Here is a 19,488-nt window from a genome sequence, read left to right on the forward strand (position 1 = left end):
ATTATAAAACATTTTATTATCTAATCATATCAATTTTTGATAATTATTTACGTAATTAATTTAAAATATAATTATTTTTACTAATATATTATTATATAAATAAACAAAATTGCATATATTTTTTAGATTACTTTGATCATTATTATTTTATTTTCATGATGATTATAAATATTTTTATTGAAAATAAATTTAAAAAAACATATAACGTTAACTGAAAAATGATATAAAAAATTAAGAAATAGCAATATCTGTTTTCATAATTACACAGTAATGTAAAATGTTACACAATACTAATGCATATTAATCTATATCTATATAAAGTAACTGTGTAATAGTAAGTTAATAACACATAAATTAATCAAAACGATAAATATATTATATGTTTATGTTAAGATAACGGAAAGGTTGAAAATAAAATAAAATAAACTATAAAATTATAATTCAAATAACATAAATTTTTATCTTCACTTAAAAATTTTAAATTTCAGTCTCACTCTTAATTTTAATAAAATAAAAATCCAAAGTTCATTGTATTTAAGGAAGCATAGCGTGAGGGCATGACATCAGTTTTGATTAAAAAATTGATAAGAGTAGGACCCAACCCCAAAAACCAGGGATGTAGCAACAGCAAATCCAATCACCGAATCAAAAAACTACCATTTTCTTGGAAGCAAGCAAAGTGAAGAAGCATCATTCCACCACCAAAACCAACTGCGCCCTCTTTTCCCACTCTTCTCTCTTCCAAATCCACACGCCCCCCTCTCACTATAAAACCCCCACGCTCTCAACCCTCTATCTTCTCTCTCCTACAATTTTCTCTCTTCTCAAACACATACACCATGCGATTAAGCTGCAACGGTTGTCGTGTCCTTCGCAAGGGTTGCAACCTTGAATGCCCCATTAAACCCTGCCTCCATTGGATCAAATCGCCGGAATCACAGTCCAACGCCACCCTCTTCCTCGCCAAGTTCTACGGCCGCGCTGGCCTCCTCAACCTCCTCACCGCCGGCGATCCCAAGATCCGCCCAGGTAAAAAATAAAATTTCAAAACTTTTTCCATTTTCCTGAGAAAATGCAAGAAAATGATGGAATTCTTCTTGGCTTTTGTTTCTAATATTCTTTTTTTTCCCAGCTATTTTTAAATCTTTGCTATACGAAGCTTGCGGCCGGATAGTGAACCCGGTTTTCGGTTCGACCGGGTTGCTATCGACTGGGAGCTGGCACTTGTGCGAAGCAGCTGTTGAAGCCGTTCTTAGCGGCGCGCCGATTAGACAACAGGATGCTTCAGATGGCGGTGACCAGCTGCTAAACCCGTCTGATATTCGCCACGTGGTGAAGAGGGGGAAATCTTGCAGCTCCGATAATGTCCTTAAGCCCCGGAAGAGCCAGTTCAAGAGGCGCGCTGAGAAGTCGAAGCCGGAGCCGGAGGTTAAGCTGGATCAGGGTGTAGCCGAGTTGGTGGTGGAGGCTTGCGTAGTGAATGAGTTAGATGACTCGGCGAGCCCTGACTCAGGGTCTGGGCTGAGTGAGCACGTAAGTGTTGTTGTTGGCGGCGGTGCAGAAGCTGATAGCGGCTCAATTGAGAGTGTCAATCCGGCTCGAGCCGATGATGGGGAGCTTGAGCTGGAGCTGACTTTGGGGTGTCAGTGGCTTTGATATTGACACGTATAGGGAGGGGTTGATTTCTTTGGCCAGTTCAATTTCTGTTTGTCGTACAAGAGAAGAGACATACTAGTTTTAGCCGCAGTTATAAAATATTTAATTAGATTTTAGTGGTAAATATATTAATATATGATATATGATATACTATGAGCTTAGGTTGGTGGTGATATATGTTTTTTGTTCACCCCAATTCACTTGCGACAAACTTGGGGTCTTTCAGATGTGTACATTGTGAAGAGAATTTATAGAATTAAATTTTCTCTTTTAGCAATTCAAAAATTGGTTCATATGATCATATTGTTGCAAATATGTATGTGTTTTCAGTAAGCAACGGAACATTTTGGGTTTTGCAATATTGAATCTATAAACAATTATCATGACTAAACATTCAACCAGAAATCATGGAATATAGACTTGAAGTGGCGAATCAAATGCCCTTGACTCCTTGAGCCATCATTTCAGCAAACAAGTTGATGGCTTCCGGAATCAACTCATTTTCAAGACACCTATAAATCATTGAAGTTCATGTAAGGGAATCCTTGTCAAGCATGTTATTAAAGAGGTTACATGCCTTTAATACTTGCCCAGCACTAAGATAGCCAGCAATCATGAATGTGCATGCAATTGTGTTTTTGATGGATGATCTGTGAAACAAATTTTGAGCTTTTTCTAACTGGCCAGCATGAATGTAACCATTTATCATAGAATTAATTATTTATACTCTTCTATTTATTTTTTTAAAGAACATTACTTGTTAGTTGCTACTAATATATTACAATATGCATTATAATCCATACATAGTAGGTTATTGATATGTGAATTTTTTTAGTATCTAATATACTTAACGTATATTTAATCCATAATATATGTTATATATGTTCATATAGCCTGATCCAATTAGCAAAGTCAGACCTAATAAAACAAAAAGTTTCGTCAATAAAGGTGGCATCCACGAACATACTCGGTCTCTTTAAAGAGGTTGGACACCGACAAAAGGAAGTCAGCTCTACCTACCCGAAAGTAAGTAACTGCCTCCTAAATCTCGCCTATAATCTTTATCTTCACTAAAAAAATGGATCCCAACAAACTTTCAAGATGAAGGGAACGGTTATCCATCAGAAAAGACGGAACTATTCCAATAAAGATGGTTATCAACTTTACTATAAATACACTGACATCCCTCAGGTATAATTTACGTTCTAATATACTAAAAACCTGTCTAAAGCCCTTGCTAACTTAAACATCAGAGTCTCTTGTAGGTACCACCCCTAACCTCCTCACGAGAAACTGGGACAGGCGGCACCTCAGTATCGACAAGTCAGATGCTGCTACTCAAAGGGACCTAGACCTCACGTTCAGGTCCAAACCAACGTTTCAGGTAACTCTCGGAACATTGACGCCATTGTCGGAGACCTGAAGTTCATCCCTTAATGATGGCGGACGACCAATATGAAGACGGCCGTATGGCATCTGAATCTGAAGGCGAGCCCCCAACCAGAGGGCAACACCCTTGTGCTACCTCCGCCACACCAAACTCATGATCCCCACGGGGAAGGACCCTCGGGAAATCCCCAGCCAAGACGGATTCATTCAGAAATCCGTCACCCTGAGGAGGAAGAACCCCCTTAGACAGCAAATATACTAGGTCTAGTCTGTGGCCAGCCAGAATAGCTAGAACAACTCGAATACGAGACTTAACGACAACGGGAAGCAATGCGGGAACTATGGAGAGAGGTAAGGTGATGAAGAGAGCTAGAAGAAAAAACTCTTGAAGCTAGAAGCCGACCTTCTCAATCGAAATAACCGAACAGATCAGGAAGAAAGTCCTCTAGACGGAGAAGATCCATTCATAGAAAAGATCATACGGGCCAAAGTTCCCAAGAACTTTAAAACACCTGACATGGATCTCTATGACGGGACGACCGACCCAAGACACCACCTCAGTAATTTTAAAAGTCGGATGTACCTAGCTGACGCCTCTGACGCCACCCGCTGCAAAGCCTTCCCAACCACTCTGACCAAAGCGGCCATGAAATGGTTTGATAACTTACCCCTCAAGTCGGTAACCTGCTTCGACGACCTGGCAAACAAGTTTCTGACCAGATTCTCCATTCAAAAAGACAAGACAAAACACGTCCCGAGCTTGCTAGGAGTCAAACAACAGGTTGGAAAAACCCTCCGAGATTACATAAAAAAAGTTCAATAAGGCGTGCTTGGAAATCCAAAGCTTGACCACTGAAGCCGTAATCATGAGACTAGTCAATGGCCTCAAGGAGAGACCGTTCTCCCAGTCCATATCTAAGAGACACCCAACTTCTCTAAATAAAGTTTAAGAAAGGGCAGAGAAATACATCAACATGGAGAAAAATTCTCGACTTAGGGAACCTTTCCCACAGCCAAGCCTGCCCTACCAATCCTGGGAAAAGGAAAAAGAGCCCAAAAAGAAAGAAGAGCAAAATATAGAGAAGTCTCAAAAGTACCACAATTATACTCCTCTTAAAGTCTCTCTAGTAAATGTCTACAGAGAGATATGCCATACGAAGAAGCTCCCGCCTCCTCGTCAAATTAAACATAAAAAGGCGGAAAGTCGGACAGAATACTGTGAGTACCATAGGCTCTACGGACATTCCACTAACGAATGTTACAACTTGAAGAATGTCATTGAAAAGCTGGTCAGAGAAGGCCAATTAGACAGATACCTGACTGACAGATCGGACTATCTAAGGAAGAGAAGGAGGGAGGAAGAGGAAAGACGATAAGAACATCCGCCTCATGTAAGAACTACGAATTAATTAGCCAATTTATTAACGTAAAATAATAACAATTTAATTGCCCAGAATATGTTCAAAATTTTATAATATTAATTAGAAAATATAAATATGATATTTGGACTCTGTAGATTTTTCTGAGTTGGAAAATGTAATTTTCTTCGAAAAATTGAGTAAAAACGCGTACCGGTAAATTAACCGGCAGTACCGGCTTAAATCTGTCCGGTATTGTGTAAGAATAATAAAAATAGTAGAAAACCTTAGAAAAATATTTAGAATTAAAAATCAGATACTAATTTTGAAGGTTTGACCCAAAGTTGAGCCAAACGGGCCAAAAACGCTAACGGATTGGACTGGGCCTAAGTTCGGCCCAAGCTCAATACATATAACCCAATTAATGAACCCCCCATTCAGCCACTCCATCCTCACAAACACAACAACACAGCTGCAAGTGAGAAGAGAGTGAGGGTTTCATTTTCACTATTCACCTCAAACTTCCCAAGCTCATAACTTGAGCTACGGAGCTCCAATCGCCGCACCTTTTGCGGCCACGCAATCACCACGAAGAGCTCTACAAAACTCACCCAAGAAACTGGTAAGGAAATTATGAATCCCTTCTCAGCCTTTCCTTCAAAAATTAAAAAATCTAGTGTTTGGGATTTTTGAAGTTTTGATATTTTGTTGTGTTTAGGACTAATCTAACTTGAGGAATCTATTGGGTTTTGCTTCCAAAACTGTTGGACAAGGTAAGAGTATCTTGAACCCTTGTGAAATTGTGATTAAGATGAATCCTAGGTTGATTGATTATGAATTATGTGTATATAGCTTGATGTTGTTATTGTTGGCACTTATTTGGACCTTTGGATTGATTGTTGGTGATTGGAGGCTTGAGTTGGACTCAATTTGGTAATTTAGTGCATATTGGGAATCGGCTAAGGTATGGTTTTGGTTTTCTTTATGTAATATATAATATTTCTGGACACTTAGGCTAGTGACCTATAGGATAGGTTTGGATTGTATTGGTTGTTGAACTTGTGGAATGATGATGTATAATGACTTGATGATTTTGTTTATTTTGATGAATTGTGATGTTGATGTTGATAAAATGATGTTGAATATTGAGATTGAGGTTGAATGAAGTTGATCATTGTCTTGCATTTTCCTGAGAAAATGCAAGAAAATGATGGAATTCTTCTCGGCTTTTGTTTCTAATATTCTTTTTTTTTTTCAGCTATTTTTAAATCTTTGCTATACAAAGCTTGCGGCCGGATAGTGAACCCGGTTTTCGGTTCGACCGGGTTGCTATCGACTGAAAGCTGGCACTTGTGCGAAGCAGCTGTTGAAGCCGTTCTTAGCGGCACGCCGATTAGGCAACAGGATGCTTCAGATGGCGGTGACCAGCTGCTAAACCCGTCTGATATTCGCCACGTGGTGAAGAGGGGGAAATCTTGCAGCTCCGATCATGTCCTTAAGCCCCGGAAGAGCCAGTTCAAGAGGCGCGCTGAGAAGTCGAAGCCGGAGCCGGAGGTTAAGCTGGATCAGGGTGTAGCTGAGTTGGTGGTGGAGGCTTGCGTAGTGAATGAGTTAGATGACTCGGCGAGCCCTGACTCAGGGTCTGGTCTGAGTGAGCACGTAAGTGTTGTTGTTGGTGGCGGCGCAGAAGCTGATAGCGGCTCAATTGAGAGTGTCAATCTGGCTCGAGCCGATGACGGGGAGCTTGAGCTGGAGCTGACTTTGGGGTGTCAGTGGCTTTGATATTGACACGTATAGGGAGGGGGTTGATTTCTTTGGCCAGTTCAATTTCTGTTTATCGTACAAGACAAGAGACATACTAGTTTAAGTAGTTTTAGCTGCAGTTATAAAATATTTAATTAGATTTTAGTGGTAAATATATTAATATATGATATATGATATACTATGAGCTTAGGTTGGTGGTGATATATGTTTTTTGTTCACCCCAATTCACTTGCGACAAACTTGGGGTCTTTCAGATGTGTACATTGTGAAGAGAATTTATAGAATTAAATTTTCTCTTTTAGCAATTCAAAAATTGGTTCATATGATCATATTGTTGCAAATATGTGTTTTCAGTAAGCAACGGTAAGGAGACAATGAGATTAAGGAACATTTTGGGTTTTGCAATAATATTGAATCTATAAACAATTATCATGACTAAACATTCAACCAGAAATCATGGAATATAGACTTGAAGTGGCGAATCAAATGCCCTTGACTCCTTGAGCCATCATTTCAGCAAACAAGTTGATGGCTTCCGGAATCAACTCATTTTCAAGACACCTATAAATCATTGAAGTTCATGAATGTGCATGCAATTGTGTTTTTGATGGATGATCTGTGAAACAAATTTTGAGCTTTTTCTAACTGGCCAACATGAATGTAACCATTTATCATAGAATTAATTATTTATACTCTTCTATTTATTTTTTTAAAAAACACTACTTGTTAGTTGCTACTAATATATTGCAATACGCATTATAATCTATACATACTAAGTTATTGATATGTGAATTTTTTTAGTATCTAATATACTTAACGTATATTTAATCCATAATATATAATATATATGCTCATAGCTTGACCCAATTAGCAAAGCTAAGCCTAATAAAATAAAAAGGTCCGTCAATAAATGTGGCATCCACGAATATACCCGATCTCTTTAAAGAGGTTGGATGCCGACAAAAGGGAGTTAACCTACCTACCCGAAAGCAAGTATCTGCCTCCTAAATCTTGCCTATAATCTCTATCTTCACTAAAAAAAATAGACCTTAACAAACTCACAAGATAAAGGGAGCGATTATCCATCAGAAAAGATGGAACTATTCCAACAAAGGTGGTTATCAACTCTACTATAAATACACTGACACTCGTCAGGTATAATTTACGTTTTAATCTACTAAAAATCTGCCTAAAACCCTTGCTAACTTAAGTATCAGAGTCTCTTGTAGGTACCACCCGAAACCTCCTCACGAGAAACTCAGACAGGCGGCACCTCGGCATCAACAAGTCAGACGCTGCCACTCAAAGGGACCTGGACCTCATGTTCAGGCTCAAATCAATGTTTCAGGTAACCCTCGAAATATTGACGCCATTGCCAGGGACCTGGAGTTCATCCCTTAACGATGGCGAACAACCAATATGAAGACGGCCGTACGGCATCTGAATCTGAAGGCGAGCCCCAACCAGAGGGCAACGCCCTTGTACCACCTCCGCCACACCAAACTCATGATCCCCACGGGGAAGGACCCTCGGGGAATCCCCAGCCAAGACGGATTCATTCAGAAATCCGTCACCCCAAGGAGGAAGAGCCCCTTTAGACAGCAGAGATACTAGGTTTAGTCTGTGGCCAGCGAGAACAGCTAGAACAACTCGAGTACGAGACTGAACGACAACGGGAAGTAGAGCGGAAACTGCAGAGAGAGGTAAGGCGACGAAGAGAGCTAGAAAAAAAATCTCTTGGAGCTAGAAGCCAACCTTCGCAATCGAAATATCCGAACAGATCAGGAAGAAAGTCCTCTAGACAGAGAAGACCCATTCATAGAAGAGATCATGTAGGTCAAAGTTCCCAATAACTTTAAAACACCCGACATGGATCTCTATGATGGGACGACCGACCCAAGACACCACCTCAGCAATTTTAAAAGTCGGATGTACCTAGCTGACGCCTCTGACGCCACCCGTTGCAAAGCCTTCCCAACCACTCTGACTAAAGCGGCCATGAAATGGTTTGATAACTTACCCCTCAAGTCGGTAACCTGCTTCGACGATCTGGCAAAGAAGTTTCTGACCAGATTCTCCATTAAAAAATATAAGACAAAACACAGTCCAGAGCTTGCTAGGAGACAAACAAGAGGTCGGAAAAATTGTTCGAGATTACATGAAAATGGTTCAATAAGGTGTGCTTGGAAATCCAAAGCCTGTCCACTGAAGCAGTAATCATGAGACTAGTCAATGGCCTCAGGGAGAGACCGTTCTCCCAGTCCATATCTAAGAGATACCCAACTTCTCTAAATGAAGTTCAAGAAAGGGCAGAGAAATACATCAACATGGAGAAAATTTTCCGACTTAGGGAACCTTTCCCACAGCCAAGCCCACCCTACCAATCCCGGGAAAAGGAAAAACAGTCCAAAAAGAAGGAAAAGTAAGATACAGAGAAGCCTCAAAAGTACCACAATTATACTCCTTTTAGAGTCTCTCTAGTAGATGTCCCTTCATCCTTGGTTGGAATTGTCTCTCCAACCTTGGTTGGAGTTATCTTGCCAACCTTGATTGTAGTTCCCACCTTGGTTATAATTGCCGCCTTGTTGATAGTATCCTTGATTTGGGTGGTCATAGAAATTGTGAGTAGCTGCCAATGTGTTTTCTTCTTGTTGTTGGAGTTGCAGACACTCATCAGTGTAACGAGTGTAGCAGGTGCATATTCCGCATACTCTCTGAGGGACTAACTGTTGACATTGTTGTTGTGGGGAAGGCTGAGGTTGTTGTTGATTCAGCTGTAACTGCTTCAGTATGTTGGTCATCTCTCCCAGAGTCTGTGTGAGAGCAGCAGTCTCACTACTAGAGGAAACCTCCGCAATAGCCTTGGGATGGTTGTTCCTGTGCCTGACATTCCGGGTAGACTCAGCCAGATCGGTGATCAGTTGCCACGCTTCTGTCGCCGTCTTGTACTTCTTCAGAGAACCATTACTTGCAGCATCTAGTGTAGTCTTATCCTGAGGCTTCATGCCTTGTGTACCAACTGGTCAATCTTGTGGTGGGGGCAAGAGTCTAAGAGATTCCTAAAGCGTTCCCAATATTCATAAAGGGTCTCTGACACGCCTTGGATGATGCAGGAAATTTCTTTCCTCAGTCTATCTGTAACTTCAGCTGGAACATATTTTTCCAGGAATTCCCTTCTGAGCAGATCCCAGTTAGTAACAACTGCTTCAGGTTGAGTGTAGAACCACTCCCTTGCCTTTTCCTCAAGAGAAAACGGAAAGGCATATAGCCAAATAGTAGTTTCATCTGCACCATGACGCCTAGTAGTGGAGCAGGCTGTCTGAAAATCTCTGAGGTACTTTAAGGGCTCTTGAGCAGGTAAGCCATGAAACTTGGGCAGTAAGTTGATTAGCGCAGTCTTCAGTTCAAAATTTGCAGCCATATTTGGGTGACGCGCTTGATACGGTTGCAGTGTAAAGTCTAGAGCTCTTGCTTCCTAGAGTGTAATCATTCTGGACTCCGCCATATTACCTACACGTAAATCAATAGAATCAGTAGTAAAGGAGCTTGTTTCTTCCTCAGATGGCACTTCAGATTCGCCTTCAGATGAGACTGGTGAATTGGTAGTAACCACTTCACCACCCTCAGAGGCTAACCGACGCCGAGCTCGCCTAATACGTGAAATAGTTCTTTCAATTTCAGGATCAAACGCGGCTAAGCTCGGATCAAGCAGTGAACACGTCATTCAATGAAAGAAACATACAGCTCATGGTAATAAAATAAAATAAAATATGCAAAAATATAAAATTAAAAATATTTACACCAACTAATAATTTAGCACGCTATTGCAACTCCCCAACAACGGCGCCAAAAATTGATGAAGGCAGAAATTAGTCAATTAAGAATTTATAATAAGAACAGCGTTGCAAGTACAGTTCTTAACCAACAAAAATCCGTTTATCAATTTAGAAGGGTTGTCAGAAAATTAGAATAAAAATACTGGGAGTAAGAATCCCAGGTTGTCTCCCAACGAGTTGACAAAAGAGTGCTACTTTATTAGTCAGGAGTTTTTCGAGAAAGTTTAAGAGTTTGAGAACAGAAAATTAAATGATTGTAAATTAAGGCAATGAAAATTGGCAAGAGAATTTATATAATCAGAATAAAAACCTTGACCGGGGAAAAATTAATTGGAAGTTCTATCCTTGTTGGATTCTCCCAAGTGTAATAGCAAGAGGTTATTGTTTTCACTTAGTTAACCCTTACTAAATAAAGGAAAGTCAAGTAATTGAGCTAACTCTTATTCACAAGTCCTAATCCTCTTCTATTGGAAGGATTAGCGTTAGTGACTAGAGAGTTAGCTAACAACTTTCAATTGAAATTGACACTTGAGTATTTCAACTCAAGGGTCTCCTTTTAATCAACCTCCAAAGTCAAGTTAGGAGTCTACTCCATTGACATGAATACAACGTTCACAAGCATGTAAAGGGAATAAGAAGAAGACATGATAAATTAAGTAAATTAATAACTGAAAATTGATTTAAAGGTAAAAATAGTTCTTTGCATTAATAAATCCCAAAATCATAAACATACTTATCTGAATAGGGTTAATAGGTAATCAAAGAGTAAAGGAATAAGAAAACAAACTAAAATAATGGAAACTTCAACGAAGGTAGTGACTCTTCTCAATATCCAAAGCAAAAGCATCAAAAGCATAAAAACTAGAAATCTATGAATGTGAAGAAAACCTAGAGGAAGAGTGATTTCTCTCTAAGATTCCAATCTAAAAACTAAAAACTATCCTAATGAGAATGTGTGTTGAGTCTCTGCTTGTTCCCTGGCTCTAGTCCGTGTTTCTGGGCCAAAAACTGGGTCCAAACTCAGCCCAAAATCGCCCCAGCGTTTTCTGTGATTCCTGCAGGTAGCACATGTCACGCGTACGCGTCAGGCACGCGCACGCGTCCCCGTGCGAACTCCAATTCACGCACACGCGTGAGCCATGCGTGCGCGTCGCTCCTCGCTGGTTATCTCCTTTATTTCTTGTGCTCCTTCCATTTTTGCAAGCTTCCTTTCCATCCTCTAAGCCATTCCTGCCCTATAAAGCCTGAAAACACTTAACACAAACACACAGATCACGACATAGAATGGTATAAAGGGGAATTAAAATACACAATTTAAAGGCTTAGGAAGCAAGTTTTCAACCATAGAACAAAACTAGGAAAGAATTGTAAAATCATGCAAATAGTATGAATAAGTGTGCAAAGGCTTGATAAAACCACTCAATTGAGCACAAGATAAACCATAAAATAGTGGTTTATCAACTACCTCAAATTCAATGTCCTCCCCAAGGATGAAAAGGAAGCTATAAGGCTCGTAAAAGAGGCACAAAATTATACACTGGTCCACAATGTCTTATACAAAAGAGGCATATCAACACTCCTCTTGAAATGCATTCCGACCTCCAATACAAAGGAAGTCTTAGAGGACGTACACAGTGGCATATGTGGAAATCACCTAGGAGCTCAGTCACTAGCTAAAAAGGTGATCCGAGCCATCTTCTTCTGGCTAACCTTACAAAGGGAAGCGGCTGAGTTCGTTAAAAAGTGCCCACCTTATCAGAAACATGCCAACTTCCACATTGCGCCACCCGAGGAGCTCATCAGTGTTACCTCACCATGGCCATTTGCAAAATGGGGTCTTGACCTACTCGAACCATTTCCATAAGCACCAGGACAAGTCATAGTAGGGATTGCCAACTTCACTAAATGGATCGAGGCAGAACCCTTAGCAATGATCATCGCCCAGAGAAGTCGAAAATTCTTGTACAAAAACATTATCACAAGGTTTGGAATTCCTCACTCCATCACCACGGATAATAGGACTCAATTTACTGACTCAACCTTCAGGAACTTGGTGGCTGACCTTAAAATAAAACACCAGTTTACATCGGTGGAACACCCCCAAGCCAATGGATGGGCTGAAGCTGCCAACAAAGTCATACTGGCCGGGTTAAAACGTCGACTACAAGACACAAAAGGGGATTGGGCTGACGAGCTCCCTCAAGTCTTATGGGAATATCGGACCACCCCACATTCTACAACAGGGGAGTCACCTTTTCGACTTGTTTACGGGATGGAGGCCATGATCCCCATAGAGGTAGCTGAAGAATCACCTAGGGTCATATTCTACAATGAAAGAGCTAACGTCCAGGCGCAGAAAGAAGAACTCCATCTTCTCCCCGAAGTATGAGAAAGAGCTCGGATTATGGAGGAAGCCTTAAAACAAAGGACGACTCTAAGATACAACCAAAAGGTGATCAAGAGGAGCTTCGCCACCAACGACCTCATTCTGATCCGAAATGACATCGGAGTACAGAAATCAGGAGAAGAAAAAATGGTTGCTAATTGGAAGGTACCTTACAAAATAGTTGAGGTCTTAGGAAAATGTTACTACAAAGTGTCCGACCTCCAAGGACAGGAGCTCCCGAGGTCTTTGCACGCATGTAACCTCAGAAAGTCCTACAACTAAGTAAGAAACGTTGTGCCTTGGTGCACTCTTTTTCCCGACATTGAGGGTTTTTTAATGAGGCACCAACAAGAGGGCTAAGGGTACCCAAGCCCTTAGTACGTAGATTTGTAAAGGAATTTATTAATTACTAATAAAAAAAATTTTCTATTTCTCTTTCCAAAATTTTTCTATTTAGAACACATTAATTTAAGCTCAACAAACCATGAAAATCATTGCCCGACCTAAAAATGGTCGGCAAGATGAAGCGATGAGTTACAAGTTAATGTAAGAAGTTATGTAAACAACTCGTACAAAGCGACCTCAATGAAATCGGATAAAAAACAAGTTGTAAAAGTAACTTGATAAAGGCCGACTACTCAAAGTCGAAACTAGGAAAGGAAACTCATAATTTAACGAAGTTGCCAAAATTTAAAAATCAGGCAAACTATATTCAACTACAAAAACCTAGCACTATTCCAAAAGTAGAAGGGTTCTTTGAGATACAAGGAAAATAACTTGAAATACTATAAAAAGTTGTGAAAACAACTAAAACAAAAGTAAAGTGTTCGAGAAGCTATCAACTATTACAAAAAATTAAAAGATGTTGTAAGATCCACAAGCTGGATCCTCTCAAAAAATTCAGAGCATAAACAAACTAGGATTTTTCGCCAAAAAGCGGGCTGAGATCCTTGCCAATTGTGATGTCTTTTCTTTTAACAGAAGGAGGAGAAGGGAGTACAGAAACTGGCACTACTGGGATGCCGGTAGGGGAGGCCTCCACAACGACGACCTTGGGTTGGACCTCGGACGATGTAAAAGTCTGCGCGACATGGGGAACGGAAACCTTTGGATCAAGAGGAGGCCCCTCATCCTCATTAGAGGCCGGTACAATTTTTCCATTGACAACAATGTTGTCCTGACCCAGAGGTGAGAGGTCTAGGTCGGGGCAACGACTTGGACTTGAGCTTTTAGATTCTCATATAGCACGTCCATTTCCTCCACCACATTCTCCTATAAGGCGGCGTACTCCTCTCGAGCTGTTCTCAACTCCTCCCTGAGGTCAATAAGCTCTCCGTAGGTCCGACCTCAGCTTGACGTTTTCCTCTTCCAATTCCGCCTTCAAGCCATCGACTCTCTCCACCTCGGCTCGGGCAAAATAAAAAAAAATATTGGGTGGCACAAATCGGAGTCTTTTTTAGCCCCTTAGCCCGGGCAGTACTCATCCCAGCCATACGGATACAATTACGCGCCATATGACTGAGGTGATTCTGAATAGTCACGTCGTCCATGGCTATCTGGCTGACGGACAGGATATTCCTTTCGCTCCAAGCAAACTCGTCAAAGTCCTTATCATTGATACTAGGTTCCCTAGAGGTTTTCTGTTTCTTTGGAGGAGGCCCTTGAGGCGATGGGGTACCCGAGCTCTCCAAAGCTGGGTAGGAAGGGATCAGGTGAATAGATGGAGTCAGGATACCTTCTTTTGGGCAGTAGCACCAGAACCTGATTTTTGTGGGGAAGATCGAGAAGAGGTCCCCTCAACACCTTTCTCCTGAAAACTACGAGCTACCACAGTCTTACGAGCCTTACGCAAATACTTCTAGAAGAAGTCTTGGAAGTCATACTCTCTGAAAAAAGAATACAAATTCACATTAAGATGGTAAAAAATATATAACACGAAGATAACATGAAAAGCTAGAGGTCGGGAAAACTACCTAACTCGGACTGGAGCAGACCGGGGTCTCCTAAGTATCTCTTTATGTCTAAGTGAAGAGCTCGGCCCCATCACTCTTACAACACATTCACAAAGGCTTTTTCAACCTCATCTAGGCTAGCTACAGTGCATTTGGTTACTACAGGATGTTCTTGCTAGAAAAGAGGAAAGGAAGGTTCGTCTTTCTTGTCTAAGAAGAAAGGTCGGACACCCTCCACTGCTCGGATCTTAAAGAAGTGATTTTTAAAATCATGGAAGGATTCATCAAAAATGGAAAATACTTTTTTTAAGTTGGACGGTGCGAAAGGAAAGCCAAGAAGACTTTCCTTTTAGCGTCCCTGGTTTGGTCAAAACAAACAAGTACAAGAAAAGCTGGGTAGTAGATCGGATGTCGAGTTCCCGACACAGAAGCTCAAAATTTTTCAGAAAGGCCCAAGAGTTTGGGTGAAGCTGGGAAAAGGGCTGCAGTGCAAGACCAGAGAATGTCTGTTTCAAAATTGATAAAAGGAAGAGATATGCCTAACCTAGTGAAAAAACAATCGTAGGCATAAAAGAAAGGACGTTCCGAGTCATCCAAATGAGGGAAACAAACCCTCTCCTCAGGGTCGGATACTATTAACTCAGTTTCTTTCATCCTCTCTACTCTCACAAATCTTATGATGTATATGAAAGACTTCACAATACTCCCTATCTACTACGGAAACACAGGATAGGACATTGGTATCTATCCAGGTTAAGAGACCAGAGGGAACCTTAGTCGACATGCTGAAAAATAGTAGAATGAGACATAAAGTCTATCCCTACAAATGCAAAGTAAAGAAGTTGTTACTAGAAAAAGCTCGAACATCGTCCCAAACAGGTCGGGTAAAAGCACACGAAGCTAGTCAACACAGTTAAGCAAAATACAAAAATATATACCAACAACAGCATAATGGCGACACCATCAGGGGCAATACGAGTACAAACAAACAGCAAAGCAGTTATATCAACAAGGTTCAAAAAATCCAAAAATCCCCAAAATAGGAAAAGAAGGGTGTCAATCAACTGAGTGATGTCAATCAACTATCAAAAGGAGAGTCTTTACACAACACACGCACTCAAGTATTTTTTATGCCAACCTCAATCGGTGAAAAGAAACCAAAAGACTCGCTGTCAAGAAAGTGACGTAATAACAGTCAAAACAAACATCAAGAACCAACAAACAAAGCATATTTTTCAGAAAAACACTCGGTCAATCTCATGAAAGGCGAAAACGCAAGAAACATTAGAAAAAGAAAAACACCAACCTTGAGGAGGGTTTTAATTGGAAAGGGGCACGTCTAGCAGCAAAACATGGATGATCCTAGAATTCTTTCAAGAAGGACAAGATTTCAGAAAGCTTAAGAAAAGAAGCCACAGAGTAAAATGAACAAAGAAAAGAACCTCTTTTTCTTTTCTCACAATGATAGCAAATGAAAAGGCTTTTTCCAAAAATGGAGAAAGGGAGAAGAAGAAAGGCCACGGTGCTTTTATAAGAAACAAAGGGTAATGGGCCTAATAACTTCCCTTTAAAGCGTGCGCATAATGTAAGAAACTGCCACGCCAACTTAACCCCTCATTTAAAGGGAAGCAATGTCCGAATTTTCAAACACGTTGAGTGCCCAACCTCTGGGAAGAATGGGGTACTTGGCGTCTAAGTAGAAGCCATGAAATGTTTGAGCCCGATTTACAAAAAGCCTAGGACTCAAGCAGGGGCATTGTTCTTTCCCTAACCCAATTAGCAAAGGCAGGCCAATAAAACAAAAAGGCTGGTCAAAAAAGATGGCCTCCATGAACATACCCGACCTCCTTAAAGAGGTCGGACGCCGACAAAAAGGGGCCAGCCCTACCTGCCCGAAAGCAAGTAACTGCCTCCAAATCTCGCCCACAATCTCTATCTTCACTACAAAGTTAGATCCCAACAAACTCCCAAGATAAAGGGAACGGTTATCCATAAGAAAAGATGAAACTACTCTAACAAAGAAGTTATCAACTCTACTATAAATATACTGACACCCCTCAGGTATAATTTATGTTCTAATCTACTAAAAATTTGCTTAAAGTCCCTTACTAACTTAAGTATCGGAGTTTCTTGCAGGTACCACCCCCAACCTCGGTATCGACAAATTGGACGCTGCCACGTTTAAGGTAACCTTCGGAACAATATATAATAGAAAGATTTTAAGTGTATTTAGAACATCAATATTTCAGTAATTTTAACAATTAAATATTTCAGTAATTTTAATAATAGTATTATTATTATATAGAAAGATTTTAAGTGTATTTAGAACGATATCCGCATTTTGTAAACCCCGGTTAAATTAGTAGATAATTAGTTAATAAATTAGTTTTTAATAAGGAGGATTAGAAATGTGAATATTATATTAAATTAGGATAGAGCTCATCGAAACAAGAATTTTGACATTAATTTCGAAAAAAACAGTTTAAGATTAGACCGAACGGGCCGAACCGGTTGAACCGGGCCCAAACCGGGCCCATGGGCCCAACCGGACCAGCAATTAAAAAGAGAGCCACGGGCTCTTCCTTCTCCCCACTTTCATAACGACGCAGGAAGCTTTCCAGGGGAGGAAAGGAGAGAAACCATACGTTGACGGTAAAATCAATTTGCCGTAACTTCTCCGTCCGAGCTCCGATCGCTGTACCGTTTGTGGCCACGCGTTCACCGCGTCGAGCTCTACGTTTCTATCGGAACAATTTCATAGGTAACCTTCTATTTCACTTCAGCCTCCTTTTTCCCAAATTTTGGAAAATTAAGTGGAGATATTGAATTTCTTTACTCTTTGATGTTTTAGAATCCAATTAGCTTGAGAAAAACGTTCACTCTTGCTTATGTGAAGCTTGGGTAAGGTGAGGATATGATAATTCTATTTTAATTTTATTGAATTTGAGCTTTGAGTATTAAAGTGGATATATATGTGTTATGAATGTATATTAGGTTGTGAATAAATAATTGGAGCTTGAAATTGTGAATACTGGAACTTGGAGGAAGCGGATTAGTTGAGGTTTTGAGGGCTATGTTCTTTTAGGAAAATTGTCTTGGAATAATACTTGGGAATCGGCTAAGGTATGGTTTAGGTTTCTTGCATTTAATATATAATGTTCTGTGAAAACTTAGGCTAGATGACCATAGGATAAGTTGGAATGCAGGTGTATATTTAATATTTAGTAATTTGTCGATGAATATAATTGGTTGAAGTTTATTGGATAATTAGTTATTAATTTTGGATGTTGAATGTTATTGTTGATGAACATGGTGGGTCTGGTGCTTGTTGATTAATTAATGATTCGATGAATTATTGATTTGAGGTATTTTATGTTAAAAGCCTAGGATTTGTGAACTATGACTCTTAGTTGAATTTTGGTTGTTGGATTTGAATATTGTATGAGTTTAATTGTTGATCTGAGGTAGATTTTTTGTGGAGATTGTTATGATAATGAGGAAGGAAATGTTGAATTGAAAAGAATGCAGGTTTGGACCCGAACAGGGTGGCAAAGTCCGAGTTTTAGAGGAGATGCTGCCGAAATTTTATAAAAATTAGAGATTAGAGATTTTGTTTATATGATTATTTAAAAAGATTTAGATTCAAAGGTTATATGGTTTGATTTAGAGTTATTAAGAAAATGAGCATGCTTTAAGTTTGATTCATTTAGAAAAGAATGAATTATGTTTTGAATTGGAACTATTGATGGACGGAATGGGAGGTGTGATAATGAAGGATAAGGATTGAATATGATTGATGTATGATAATGAATGAAATGCGATTGAGAATGATGTTGATGTTGAAGAATTATAATTGAATTACTTATATGGCTTATGAATTTGAATAATCTGAGATACGAGATTCCCTGGATTAAGTGCCGTGGCTTGCCACCACGTGTACCAGGTTGAAAACTCGATACTCTGTTGACCCTACGACGTAAGTGTGTGACCGGGCACTATATAAATTCCCGGGAATGTTACCCCCATTGAGTATTATTGATTATTTGAGAAAAAACTATGCATAGACTCTTGGGGATGCACGTCAGGGGACAGTCTAAGTACAATTCAGACTTGTCGGGTTGGCTGGATAACCGACAGATGAGCCTCATCAGCCATAGGACAGGCATGCATCATATGCATATTACTTGAATTACTTGCTTGTGCTCTAATTGGGTGTGCTTATCTGTATTTGCCATGCTAAATGTGTATTTGTTACCTGCAGTAGTTGTAACCTTCTTGTGTTTGCCTTTATCTGTCTATCTGTCTGTGAAATGCATGATGGAGTTGGAGGTATGGAGGAATGGCAAAAATGGGATTTAGATTTAAGGTTAAGTTAAGTTAGGTCTAAATATCCTTAGTAAACCACCTTTTATGGCTTCTGTGTAATACTTTAAGCTCTATAATCTGAGTGTCGGCGTTCTAGGATTGCCTCTGGCATTCCCAGGACCTTATATATTATGTGTGTGGCACCTTTACCATACTGAGAACCTCCGGTTCTCATTCCATACTATGTTGTTGTTTTTCAGATGTAGGTCGAGAGGCATCTCGTTAGGCGTCTGGACTCTTGAAGCGGAGTGGTTACTGGGATATTTTGTTATGCTTTGATGTATATATATGTACTTAGCTTTCTCTCCGCATGACTTATTCTTTTTGATCCTCTTAGAGGTTTATGGAGAGGCAGGATTGTGTATATGTACTTTTGGGTTTTGGATATGTATGTATATATGTGTAAATATTCTCCGGCCAGTCTTGACTTCGCAGGCTGAGTCAGGAGCTTGTTATTTTGTATCTTTGGCACTCTATTCCTACTTTTGTTATCGTATGTTTGATAGTTATGGTTTTCTTAGCACGCAAGTTAACTCGTTCCTTGAGCGTTGCGCTTTTATTTCGCGATTTTTATTTCCCCTATTCTTCAAGGCTCCTAACATATTATAATTCTTCTGCTATTATATGTACTCATTCCATTTTAGAGGTCGTAATACCACACCACCTCTGTTTTACGGCTTAAGCGTAAAGCTTAGTGTGATAGGGTGTTACACATTTTTTTAGGCCGGATCGGATATCGGATATATCCGCATAATTCAAAAAAATTATTTTAAGATTTTGTT

The 19,488-nt window shown here is 39.9% G+C and overlaps 2 protein-coding genes and 1 long non-coding RNA gene across 3 annotated transcripts; all 3 read left to right on the forward strand.

Annotated features, from left to right (window-relative positions):
- The first annotated feature begins 564 nt into the window (after positions 1-564).
- Positions 565-1,941, forward strand: LOC112751127 (LOB domain-containing protein 41). Its single transcript, XM_025800178.3, has 2 exons — positions 565-1,029; positions 1,133-1,941. Exons 1-2 carry the CDS (start codon positions 840-842, stop codon positions 1,654-1,656), a joined length of 714 nt encoding a protein of 237 aa, XP_025655963.1. The 5' UTR covers positions 565-839; the 3' UTR covers positions 1,657-1,941.
- Positions 1,942-3,095: 1,154 nt separating this feature from the next.
- On the forward strand, positions 3,096-6,185 carry LOC112749183 (LOB domain-containing protein 41-like). Its single transcript, XM_025797442.1, has 2 exons — positions 3,096-3,144; positions 5,662-6,185. The coding sequence occupies exons 1-2, from the start codon at positions 3,096-3,098 to the stop codon at positions 6,183-6,185; spliced, it is 573 nt and encodes a 190-aa protein (XP_025653227.1).
- A 10,741-nt stretch (positions 6,186-16,926) lies between these two features.
- On the forward strand, positions 16,927-19,182 carry LOC140179011 (uncharacterized). Its single transcript, XR_011872465.1, has 4 exons — positions 16,927-17,102; positions 17,193-17,247; positions 17,336-17,464; positions 18,907-19,182. It is a non-coding gene; the product is annotated as an uncharacterized lncRNA (long non-coding RNA).
- Positions 19,183-19,488: the final 306 nt, after the last annotated feature.

This window comes from Arachis hypogaea, chromosome 15 (assembly GCF_003086295.3).
Source record: "Arachis hypogaea cultivar Tifrunner chromosome 15, arahy.Tifrunner.gnm2.J5K5, whole genome shotgun sequence".
Taxonomy (NCBI): Eukaryota; Viridiplantae; Streptophyta; class Magnoliopsida; order Fabales; family Fabaceae; genus Arachis; species Arachis hypogaea.

Bases quoted from the DNA above. Each gene is read 5' to 3' on its own strand.
- LOC112751127 (XM_025800178.3), top strand. From the start codon at position 840: ATGCGATTAAGCTGCAACGGTTGTCGTGTCCTTCGCAAGGGTTGCAAC. The intron at 1,030-1,132 runs GTAAAAAATAAA...TTTTTTTCCCAG, and splicing joins CGATCCCAAGATCCGCCCAG to CTATTTTTAAATCTTTGCTA.
- LOC112749183 (XM_025797442.1), top strand. From the start codon at position 3,096: ATGGCGGACGACCAATATGAAGACGGCCGTATGGCATCTGAATCTGAA. The intron at 3,145-5,661 runs GCGAGCCCCCAA...TTTTTTTTTCAG, and splicing joins TATGGCATCTGAATCTGAAG to CTATTTTTAAATCTTTGCTA.